This window comes from Odocoileus virginianus, chromosome 7 (assembly GCF_023699985.2).
Source record: "Odocoileus virginianus isolate 20LAN1187 ecotype Illinois chromosome 7, Ovbor_1.2, whole genome shotgun sequence".
NCBI classification, from domain to species: Eukaryota; Metazoa; Chordata; class Mammalia; order Artiodactyla; family Cervidae; genus Odocoileus; species Odocoileus virginianus.
In genome coordinates this window covers 44070148-44082256 of record NC_069680.1, presented here as the reverse complement: position 1 = coordinate 44082256, position 12109 = coordinate 44070148, and the positions used below count along the sequence as shown (strand labels likewise).

Sequence of the window (12109 nt, the reverse complement as noted above, 5' to 3'; positions counted from 1 at the left end):
TGCCCTCTTACCTTCCACTAAGTACACTCCCAGTTTTTCTCCCCAGGCACCAGATCTGATAAGTTACTCAGGCCAAGTATGCTAACACCTTCTTTTGAAATGGATACTTGTCCAGTCAGTAGAATGGAATGAGTTTACCTTTGCAGCTGATGTGAATTGTATTTTCCATCAGAAGCCTCTTGACAAACAAAGACTTCACAGCTTCATGTTCTTTCTATTCTTTACTTAACAGGAAAAATTCTCCCACATGTGTTTAGATTGTCTCCAGGATGGGGCCTTAAACAGAACTGGAGATACTTCCTCATTTCCCCTAATGGACATCAGAAAAGGAGAGAGAACATGGATGGAAGCACAAGATGTAACAAGATCTGCTTCCGTGGAGGGCAGGGGTAGGGTGTTTATGTACACAAAGGTACCTGGTGGTGGTATCAGGATATAAGACAAAGCCCTGGACTGTAAAAGCTGTAGAAAAAAATGTTTATTCTGTTCAGTGAAAAGGTTGTTGAAAGGTTGCTGCTGGGAGCTGTGCATTACTCTGGGATTCGTGACCTCCAGAGGAATCAATCTGGGGTCAGAATGTGGCTTGCTACTTTGTGTAGCAAAGTTTTATTAAAGTATAATAGAGCTAGGGAAAGCTTCTGACATAGACATCAGAGGGGGAAAGAAAGAGTGCCCCTTTGCTAGTTTTTAGCAAGGTGTTTTATGCCTGTTGCTGCTAAGTCACTTCAGTCGTGTCCGACTCTATGCAACCCCATGGACTGCAGCCCAGCAGGCTCCTCCATCCATTGGATTTTCCAGGCAAGAGCACTGGAGTGCAGTGCCATCGCCTTCTCCGTTTATGTCTGTTAGGGAACTATTAATCAGATAAGAGACCTCAAGACTGAGGGAGTCTCACCAGGCTCCTCTCCCCCATTATGCACTTTGAGATAGGATGTCACAGGTGTGTATCCCCTGGCCATAAAACAATTGACAGGAATACTGGTTTGCTGAGCTATTATCAGCCCAAGGTTTGAGAAGAGAAAAAAAGTCAGTCTTAGGTGGAACCATTTTGAAGAAAGGCAAATTCCAAAACAAACACATGGTTTTATTAACATACTTTAAGAAAAACCTTTCCATAAGAAAAACGCATTGGTTAGCTCAAGGCAGAACCAAGTGTTGTAACACAGAATTAAAACAGGCCTTGGTGTGTGTGTGTGTGTGTGTGTAGAGAGAGAGAGAGAAGGGAAACAACGTCTGTAGCTTGCAGTTTATTTCCTCCAGCCGCTTGGCGACCTCTGGCCTTCCTGTCTGTTATCCTCTCAATGCTAGGCCAGTCTGTGTTATTTGGAACCAGTTTATGCCCAGTGTAACATTGCATTTTTCAGTAGCTGAGTCTGGAAGATTTAAGGTACAGCAAAATTTCAGAAAAATCAGAACACACCTTTATGTTTGATCACATCTAAGTTATTTATTAATGACTTTTTCAGGCATCCACGCTATGTATACTGATGATCTCAAGTGCACACTATACTATTTTTAATACAAAAGATATTCACTATTCTGTGCATAAAATCTCCAAGTCTTATTTATCTACCTGTTGTAAGTTTATACCCTTAAACTACATCTCTCCTATTCACCCACATCCCAGCCCCTGATAACTACCATCTAAATTTAATTCCAAGAGGCAATCATTTTGCAACCCAGAGGGTGATTGATGGTCTCTTGCTGGGTCACCTGACTGTTTTGGTTCACACAAACCTTGATATCTGTCCCTGGTCATTCAGTATTTACCCAGAAAATCCTAATTGCCCCAGGCAAACCATGCCTTTTATGGTTTCCCTGAAGACTTTCAGGATTAAATGAAGTTTTATATCACCTAATACACAATATTTCTAATGGGGGAAACCTCCATTATTGATGACATTTCCCAGAAACGTGCACTAGGTCCTTAATCACCAAATAATTCCCCTGTCCTGCTTTCCTATCATTTTGAATCTGGGCTCATCAAAGCAACTGAGTTCATCAAACAGGTCTTCTCCATACAAGATTATAATCTACAATGACAAAGTGGCATTCTTCTCTCCTTCCCTTTCGCCTACTCTTTCCCTCTCCCTACTGGTAAGACGTCTTTCCATACACATTTTTTTCCCCCTTTCTTTTTATTCAAACCCCCATGGGCAAATTTAAGAGTCAGAATTTTTTCTCTTTTTTATTTTTTTAATTATGAAAGTATAACACATTTACAGGAGATTTGGAAAATACAGAACATTACATACAGATGTTACATGTAGTTCCACTATATATTACAATTATTTTTCAAGCAGATAAATTAAGATTTTTTTTTTTTAGTTGGAGTGTCAATATCAAATTCTCAAAAATTAAAAGAATGAATATACAGAGAAGTAGAAGGATATAGTAGACCTGAAAAGCACTATAAACCAATTCAAGATATTTTAAAGAAAAGCATTATTTTGGTTTCTAACGTACAGAATCTACCTTTTTACTCTCACTTGCTGTGTTGTGGTTACAGGGAGGACAGAGAAGAGATGAAACCTCCCCACCTGCTTCCTGAAACGCTTGTACTGTGGTCACCTGACCCCACTTCTTCTAGCTATATTCCTTCCAGATTTGACCTGTTCTCTTTTTTTGTTTGTGTGTGTGTGTGTGTGTGTGTGTGTGTGTTTTTAAAAACCTCTTTCCTCCCTTCAGTTAATGGGACGCTTGAACTCATGTTGTATAGAGTTTGTATAAACAGTCCTAGATTAAGACTTGTCTGGGGAGGTGGGGCAGAAGGCAGAAGGGAGGGAGAGAGGACCCCCAGGCCTCCCCAATCTTCTATCCCCCAGCCTTTGGATGGACAAAGCACATTAGTGTCTGTGCAGGGTGTTGGGAAGGGGGAATTTCTGCTTACCCTTCAGGGTTCTTCTGGCTGATCTAATAATTAAATCGATGCAAGACAAATTAACAGGAGAAAATCTAAGTTAATTTCATACATATGCAGGTCTCCTAGTATACAGCCTAAGAAGTGACCAAACCTGGCAGCTTTTAGACAAAGAAATAATAAATTCATGAGGAACTGGCAAGGCAAAGAAACTTGGGCTGGGTACTAATTAGTGGAGAGGCTAAGCAGAGCTGGTTTATGTAGCCTTCCCAGCCCTCAATTCCCTACGGCCAGTGACAAGGATGTCTCTCTGCCTCCTGGCATAGTGAGGGTACTTTTCTTATGGAAGATTTATTTCCTGCTCTGAGAGGAGGGTCAGAGTGTTCTCCTTGCACTGGCTGTTTTCTCAAGTAATAACTTCAAAATAATCAAAATGCCATTTTGGCATATTTGAGGGAAGACTGCCCTGAACTGTATCACAGGACCAACCTGTACAGGATCTAAAATGACTCCAAAGATGGAAAAACATTGCTGAAAGGGACCACAGTGTTACAGGTGTGAGACATCTGATTACTTTATAGAAACATAGCCATGATATCACTCGACAGAGGGAATGCCAACTGTTCCCAAGAGGTCAGTTGGGAAATAGCCCCTTTACTGAGCCCCTGGACCTGCGCCCAGTCCAGTCCCCCTCCCAGAACACAATTTAGATCTCTAAACACTGGCCCAGCAGAGTTCCTTTCTAACCTTGATCAAGTACTACTGTGTGGCCAGGGTCTAAATCCACGCCTGTGCCAATTGTTAAATATTTTGAATACCAACTTGGTGGAGGGGTTTCAGCTCCCTTCTAGCAGTAGCCCTATGGGTACCACATTCCAGGTCCTCATTCCTCAGCTAAAGATGCTAAAGGGATGAGGTTTTCAGAGTTTTCCTCTGCTGGCTGCATGTCTTCATTCAGTTCCTGAAGAAACGCCAAGAGATGCAAAGCCTTAGGATCCGCTCTGTTTTTCGAGAGCTTGATTTTGGCAAATTTTTGCAGTTTGTTTTTCATTTTTTCTCCCTCCTTTGATCCCTGGTTTATTTTCACACCCTTTATGAAATGCTGGATGGCCTTGTCTTCCTGTTTCCTCTGGTACAGCTGAAAGTTGCCATATCGCAGGTGGAGCAGTTGTTTGGCTGCAGGAGGAAGCTCTTTGCTGAATTCTTTTTGAAAGTAACACTCTGCTTCTTCATACTGACCGACTTGTGCATGGAGGCAGGCAAGATAGGAGCTGATACGGAAGAAATTTCCATTACTCTCATCAGCTCTCTTTAAATGATCTATAGCATGTCTTATTAGTTCCTGTAATTCCTCTCTCTCCCCACCCATTTTTTCTACTTCCAGGACTTTGGCCCTATAGCAGCACCCAATGTGGCAATGCAGGTAGGTGTTGTTGGGCATGCATTTTAGAGCCTTTCTCAGGAGTTCTATAGCTTGGTCCAAGTCACCTTTTCTTCGATACAGCTTTGCTGCCCCTCGAATCACATCTGTGGCCAATGGGGCTTTTTCCAAAGCTTCTTCAACTAATCTCTCTCCTTCATCTTTTTTATTCATCTTTTGAAGTTTAAGGGCCAGGAGGACTTTGACATACTGGTCATCAGGATTCAGCCGAATGGCTTGCCTCAAAGGGTTAATGGGATTCTGAGATGGTGGCTTGTTATCCAGCTGGTAGCTCGCGATGGCCAGTCCAGAGGTGAACTCTGGGTTCTTGGGGTTCTTCTCCAGAGCCTTCTCAAAACACACCTTGGCCCTTTCGTTTTGGTTTCCTCCACACTTCAACCGTGTCCACCCTTCCTCACAGTCCAGCTCAGGACTCTCAATTCTGTAGGGGCTGGAAAACTTCTGGCAGACTTGTTTCACTTTGTCTACATAAAGCTGAGCTTCTGCGAATCTTCCCAAGTGATAGTAGACCCAGGCGTAGTTTCCCCAGGTGACCAGGCTTCTGACCTCTGCCTGGTCAGCATGCTCTAGCTGGATGAACTCTTCGGCTTGCCGTAAGCATTCCAGGGCTGCCTCATGCTGGCCTCTGCGGTGTTTTATGTAGGCCAGTATGTTGCACATCGTGGCTTTGAATTCACTGTTCTGAAACTCATTCTGGTTACATACTCTGTCTTCAAAACCATCCAAAGAATGTTCTCCCTCTACCAAGTTCCAGGTGAAATGGCTCTTGAGCTGCTGTAGACTATGCTCCAAGGAGTTCTTGGTGGTCTCACTGTGAAGGAAAAACAGAAATGAACACTCTAAGGCATAGCACAGGTTCACCCACGAGAAAAGGGGAGCATGACAAATAGGATTCTCCTTCTCCTTAACAGTGTTAACTCCAATAATAAAAAAAAAAAAAAGAGTATCCTTTCCTTGGACTTCACTGGTGGTCCAGTGGTTAAGACTCCATACTTCTACGGCAGGGGGCATCTGCAGCTTGATCCCTGGTCAGGGAACTAATCCCATGTTGTGCGTAGTGCATCCAAAAAAAAAAGAATATCCTTTCCTTTTTTTTTTTTTTTCCAGTCTTGGTATATGTGGTAAATACACAGGGAAGCAGAAATGGGGTGATCACGGGCAGCAGAAAAATTAGGAAGGGACTTCCCTGGTGGTGCAGTGGTTAAGAATCTGCCTTCCAATGCAAGGGACACAGGTTTGATCCCTGGTCAGGGATCCCATGTGCCCTGGGGCAACACAGAGCCCTCAGGTCACAATTAGAGAGAAGTCTGCTTGCTGCAGGAAGAGCCCTCCCAACACAGTCAACAGTAAAATAAATAAATATTTTTTAAAAAGAATTAGGGAGAGGGCAGTGGGGCAGGAATCTGAGCCTGAGTCCAGTCTCTCCCGAATAAGGGAATCTTTGTTAGGAATGCTGGCTCTTGGCTTTCTGCGAGGGTCTCTATGTGCATGTGTGCATGCTAAGTCACTTTGACTCTTTGTGACCCTATGGGCTGGACAGCTCACCAGACTCCTCTGTCCATGGGATTCTCCAGGCCAGAAACTGGAGTGGGTTGCCATGCCCTCCTCCAGGGCATCTTCCCGGCCCAGGGATTGAACCTGCGTCTCTTACATCTCTTGCATTGGCAGGCAGGTTCTTGACCACTAGTGACATTGGGGAAGCCCGAGGGTCTCTGCAGGAGCAGCCAGATCCTTGGTAACTGATTTCAGCTTTGATTTTTATGTAGTTTTAAAGAAGTAATGGTCAAAATAGAAAAGAATATTTGGAAAAAGAATATAGACTGTCAAAATAATAAAAAAAAACAATCCCACTCCTGGGCATACACACCGAGGAAACCAGATCTGAAAGAGACACATGCACCCCAATGTTCATCGCAGCACTGTTTATAATAGCCAGGACATGGAAGCAACCTAGATGCCCATCAGCAGACGAATGGATAAGGAAGCTGTGGTACATATACACCATGGAATATTACTCAGCTATTAAAAAGAATTCATTTGAATCAGTTCTAATGAGATGGATGAAACTGGAGCCCATTATACAGTGAAGTAAGCCAGAAAGATAAAGACCAATACAGTATACTAATGCATATATATGGAATTTAGAAAGATGGTAACGATAACCCTATATGCAAGACAGAAAAAGAGACACAGATGTACAGAACAGACTTTTGGACTCTGTGGGAGAAGGCGAGGGTGGGATGTTTCGAGAGAACAGCATCGAAACATGTATATTATCTAGGGTGAAACAGATCACCAGCCTAGGTTGGATGCATGAGACAAGTGCTCGGGCCTGGTGCACTGGGAAGACCCAGAGGGATGGGATGGGCAGGGAGGCAGGAGGGGGGATGGGGATGGGGAATACATGTAACTCCATGGCGATTCATGTCAATGTATGACAAAAACCACTACAATATTGTAAAGTAATTAGCCTCCAACTAATAAAAATAAATGGAAAAAAAAAAACAAACAAACCAACAAAACCAATTTGATAAAAGCTCCAAAAGTTTGCTAGACAAAGAAAATCACTTAAGGATTTATGACAAGCTCACGTAATTAGACAGGAAACACGAAGTAATAGAAATAAAAAAAAAAAGACAAAGTAGGGAGAACTAAAGAATTTAAAACATCAAAGAGAAAATACAGTTGAAGTTCAGAAGCACAATAAGGATGTCCTTATTAAAACAGTAAAAAAGTATAAAATTATACAGTTGAAATTTCAAAATACAAAAGTAAATGCTCGGGAAGAAGGAAATACAGAAACGAAGAGCCATTCAATGTGTTATTTCTTTGGCAATTCCTTTTCTTAACATGTTTCACTGAACTGATCTATTAATAATTTTGTACTTGTTTTAATTTTCCTTTGAAATTTAACTTTGACCCTCCTATGGTTTGCTTTTGAAGGAGTTTAGAACAAGTCTTCCCAAAATGTGCCGTTTTGGCAAGTGGATTGTTTTGAGTGGAAAGCAATCAAGACCCAGTAGATTCAGTGCAGGAAACATAAGAGACACAGGTTCGATCCCTGGGTCAGGAAGATCCCCTGAATGAGAGCATGGGAACCCACTCCGATATTCTTGCTTGGAGAATCCCATCATGGACAGAGGAGCCTGGTGGGTTACAGTCCATAAGTTCGCAAAGAGTCAGACACTACTGAAGCAACTATGCACTGACACACACTTTCATGAAAGAGAGCAAGCAAGGGGCTACAGGAGTGTGATGGGTAGCTAACATCTTTCATTATGAGAAATGCTCTTTCTCCTTGAGGGTGCCTTTGCAACTCTTCTGGAAAGATTTTTTTTATTCCTTTGTGTTAGTCCACTAAATAAACAAACAAGTAAATAAATAAGCAACAACCAACCAACAGAAAAGCAATCAAATGAAACCCCTATCTTGAATAAATTTGGAAAAGAGTAGGTTAAAAATAATTCATTACCTAAAATTGTTTTCAATATTGTCTATGTATTAGGGGCCCTGAAATGCTGTTTATTCTCACTTAAAAATTTTTTTCATGATATACATTAATCAGTTCTCTTATCAGAAGCTGATATTCTATATATTATGGATTCTGACATAGCCAACCAATAGAAGTCTGGGAAGTCTTGTTATGTGGCTAGGATCACTTTTGAAATAATCGTCTAAACGGAAGATTATGTTCTTTCATTTTTCCTACTCTCTTTCACTTTTTATACCTCCCCTCAATTTGATTGGACCAGGGCCAGGTACCCAGATTCAAGTGGGAGCTGGAAATGGAACTGAGAGGGAGTCAGTGAGTCTTCATGAGTCTTCATATGTTAAGAAGAGTGCTGTGCACGCTGGGGTCTGATGGTGGACATGTTCTGTCTGACCTGCTGCAGAGAGAGTGACCCAGGTACACATGGAGAAGACTCAGTGACTGGGTCCCTCAAGCTCACCAGTGTCCTGTTCTAGTCCTCCTGGGGTCATCAGCGTCCTGTGCACGGGTTCTGTGGGCCATTCTAGGAACTTTAAATCAGTTCCTGCTCATTTCTGTTACTTGTAACAAATGGAGCTACAATTACCCAAGTAGAATAAACAAAAAATAGGAGGGAAAATGGGTAGGAGTTTCTGCTTAGGGACAAACTCTTGTCTTTTCAAAGCCTTCTGTCCATGGGTTTCTCCAGGCAAGAATACTGGAGTAGGTTGCCATGCCCTCCTCCAGGGGATATTCTTGAACCAGGGATCAGGAAGATCTGAATGAAGATCAAGGTTGTCTGAGGCTCTTGATGTAACACAGAGGATGTGGGCCAGGAGAGAGCCTCACTTTTGCTATCTGACCTTGTAATGACACCAGCCTCTCCTTGAAAAGTTTATGTCCAATCTGGTCTCTTCCTTCTTAGCGAGGTTATGGGAAGATTCTCTTACTTATTAGCACATGGGTTCTTTAACTCTTTTCTCATTGTGTACAAGGAGCAGAGACAGTGAATACAGTGGAGATTATCTCTCACATACAATACATATAGTCAACTCTACATTTGGAAGATAAATACATTTAATATATACATGTATGTTAAATTCTTTTGAGTAGTCATTCAAAAGGCATCCAATTTTACTGTGCGGTTTTGAGTTTTTATTTCTACTGGTAAATCAGAAGCTGGTCCCAGATCCTTGCGTCCTGAACTTAGACTTGTGAGATTTGTGCTCCTGATGCCCCTAGAAATTCCAAGTATTTACACAGCAAACAATTTCTCCCCTTGCTTCTTGTCTGGATGAAAGCCACAATCCCACTGTCTGCCAAGGCTCAGAGCCAGTGCCGCCCCCACATTGTCTTAGAGCAGTACCAGCACCACCAGGGTGGGGTTGGGGGTGGGGGAGCCTATTAGAAATGCACAGGCTTGGATCCCAAGCCAGACCTACCAAATCAGTCTTGAGATTTGGGGAGGTTAGTATTTGAGCTCAAATATCAGTCTTTAACAAGCTCTCTGTGAATCTTACACAGGCTCAAGTTTGAGGACCATTCTCTTAGACCACAGAAGCAATGCCCAATGACAATCCCTATAGCTAAAGAATCAAAGGAAATGAGAAGATGAACTGGTGGGTCAGTATTATTAATGGGAAAGATTCTAAGACAAGGACATATTAAAATTCTAAGAAACAGGAAGAAGGTTTCTAAAGATTCTGAGTTACTATAGAAACAGACATCTGGAAGTATCTCAAATTATTATTTTCTTCCTATCAGACAGAGGTGCAAACTAGCAGAAAAAATATATTTCCTCTAGGAAGTAAGTACCAGGGCTGGTATTCCTAGATTCTGGAGCTCCTAGGACTGAGGCTTAGCTATATAGTCTGACTTTTTGACCCTTAAACTGGAGAAAATAGAATAGAAATCTTTCTTCCTACTCACTGTGTGAACTCTTCCTCCCCAGGGAAATCTGATGTTTCTGGGATATGAGAAGATTTTAGAGGTGGGGACTGTTTTCTCCAAGCAGTTCATCTCCAATTCTTATGTCAGGTAGGAGGATGCTAGCCAGTCAGTAGAATTTGGGGGTGAAAATATTTGTTATTTTGCCAGCCTTAATGCAAATCTGAGATGCATGAACACATTAAAAATGTTCCACCTTAGCATGAAGTGAGGTTGCTACCCTGAGTACATTTTTAACAATATCTGCTAAAAAGAGACATGTCTCACTGTGGTTATATATATTTTTTCTTTTCCCTTATATGTCTTCTGATTTTTGCTGCATGTATCTTTGTTTCTTTGTTGTTGGGTGTCTAATGATTTATGATTATCTATCTTCTTTGTGAATTGTACCTTTTATCATTAAAATATTCATTTTTGTTTCATTTAAAATAAATGAAAAATATTTAGATCATAAAAAAACAATATTATTAAAAGCCCCTCACTTATTCCTTTGGATAAGAAACATAGGGCAGTCTGCAGGAGCAATTTCTCTAGATCCACCTTTAAGTGAAGCACCTGCCTGCTTTAATCTCTCCCCTTCTGCCCCTCCCTTCCTGCCTCATTGTTCTCCAGCCTCAATTCTCAGCTTCCGTGAGAGATCCCTGTAGGAAACTAGACAGTGTGAGGCAGAAATAATTTAGGAGTAAACAAGCCAAAATCCTAAAGACCTACAGAAGATAGATGAGTCATAAGGCTATAATCTAAACTAAAGCAAAACAACCTAGAAATTTGCCTTTTAGGAGCATGGCTATTGACAATTCAGTTTCCACAACAAGAAGGCTTAAGCATTTTCAACACAGTCAGAGAAGAGAGAGTCTTTTACCTCATGATTGCCGTGCACTTCTCAGCTGTTCTGAAAGGCTGCAGTTCAGGCTACTGCGCTCTTCAGAAATCTTCCTTCTCTGCTTCAGTTGGAGTGTTAAGAGACCTATATATGAATGCATCACCAGATTCCTTTGCCTAAATAAACTTTAGGAAAGAGAAAATGAAACTGGAAACTGAAATTGACAAGACTCGAAGAGGAAATGAATCTTGAGTGCTAAGTGAGAGCCAAACTGATAGGGTGCCTTCCTCCCCCTCCCCCCACAGTGAGTCAGTTCTTTGTGAATTGTTTTGATGTCTTAACATCAGCTGCTATCAACTGAGCCCAGCTCCGGGAAGGATACAGTTACCAAGCACTCTGCCTCATTATTGGAATGTTAACCCATCTTCACTCTGTCCACTATTAACAGCAAGATGACCTGCTGGCCCCTGTGCATGCTGGGTGTGTGCTAAGTCGTTTCAGCCGACTCTTTGCAACCCCATGGACTGTAGCCCGCCAGGCTCCTCTGTCTATGGGGATTCTTCAGGCAAGAATACTGGAGTGGGTTGCCATGCCCTCCTCCAGGACATCTTCCCTACCCAGGGACCAAACCCACGTCTCTTATGTCTCCTGCATTGACAGGAGGGTTCTTTACCACTAGCGCCACTTGGGAAGTCCTGCTGGTCCCTGTGATGAAGTTATGTTACTTCCACAGGGCAGGATTTTTCTTCTATTTTACTCAGTACTGAATCTCCGGTTCCTGCAGTCACACCCGGCACATGGCAGGCATTCACAAAGTAGTAGCTGAATGAATGTATATGTGATTGGAACTGTGGGCTCTGATGTCAGTCTATCTGCATTGGAAACCAGGCTTCATTTATATGTGGTGACACTGGAAATTACTGAATGTCTCTGTGCTTTAGTTTCTTTTCCTGTGAAATGAAGATACTACCACTACCTTGTGGTGTTTGTTGTGAGGATCAAATGGCTTAATACATTAGAATAATGCCTGGAACATAATAAGTGTCAGTGTTTATTATAATTAATAACTAAACTCATGAACCAAAGAGACCATCAAGGAAACTTCTGATATTTGCCTTTTCCAGAGCCTCAGTTTGACATTCCACGATCCATCATGGAGTGAATCATTAACCAAAGAAAAACAATTCCTAGCATCTCTACACATTCTTGGCTTTCCTGAGCTACACATTTTGAATCCCTGTGAGTCATCTTAGAATTCAGCATCTGCACATACAATTTGCAGCCAGAGTGGTTTGTTATAACAGAGGAAATGTGCTTTATCCTTATGCCTATCCCTAATCATAAAGGAATTACAATCTACATAGACCCAAGAGGGAAAAGGTAACCACACCAACTGTCTTTGAGGTCAGGAAATTACACAGAGAACAGGTGAAACATTCCCAGTTAAACCGAGGTTGCTAAGGCAGGTTTTTCAGTTTTGGGGAAAGAATTATTTATGGTGGATTTTTCTGCCTAGGGTAAGGTAGAAGCAGAACCTATGCTTCTTAGAAATTCCCTACCATTTCATTA

The 12109-nt window shown here is 41.9% G+C and overlaps 2 protein-coding genes across 2 annotated transcripts in view; one reads left to right on the top strand and one right to left on the bottom strand.

The window, feature by feature from the left end:
* LIPA (lipase A, lysosomal acid type) overlaps positions 1-12109 on the top strand; it is a 96421-nt gene that overhangs the window by 11859 nt on the left and 72453 nt on the right. The gene's annotated exons all lie outside the window — the stretch shown is intronic.
* IFIT2 (interferon induced protein with tetratricopeptide repeats 2) lies at positions 2176-10828 on the bottom strand. Its single transcript, XM_020894506.2, has 2 exons — positions 10580-10828; positions 2176-5112 (listed from the first exon to the last, which is right to left on the bottom strand). The coding sequence occupies exons 1-2, from the start codon at positions 10582-10584 to the stop codon at positions 3744-3746; spliced, it is 1374 nt and encodes a 457-aa protein (XP_020750165.2). The 5' UTR covers positions 10585-10828; the 3' UTR covers positions 2176-3743.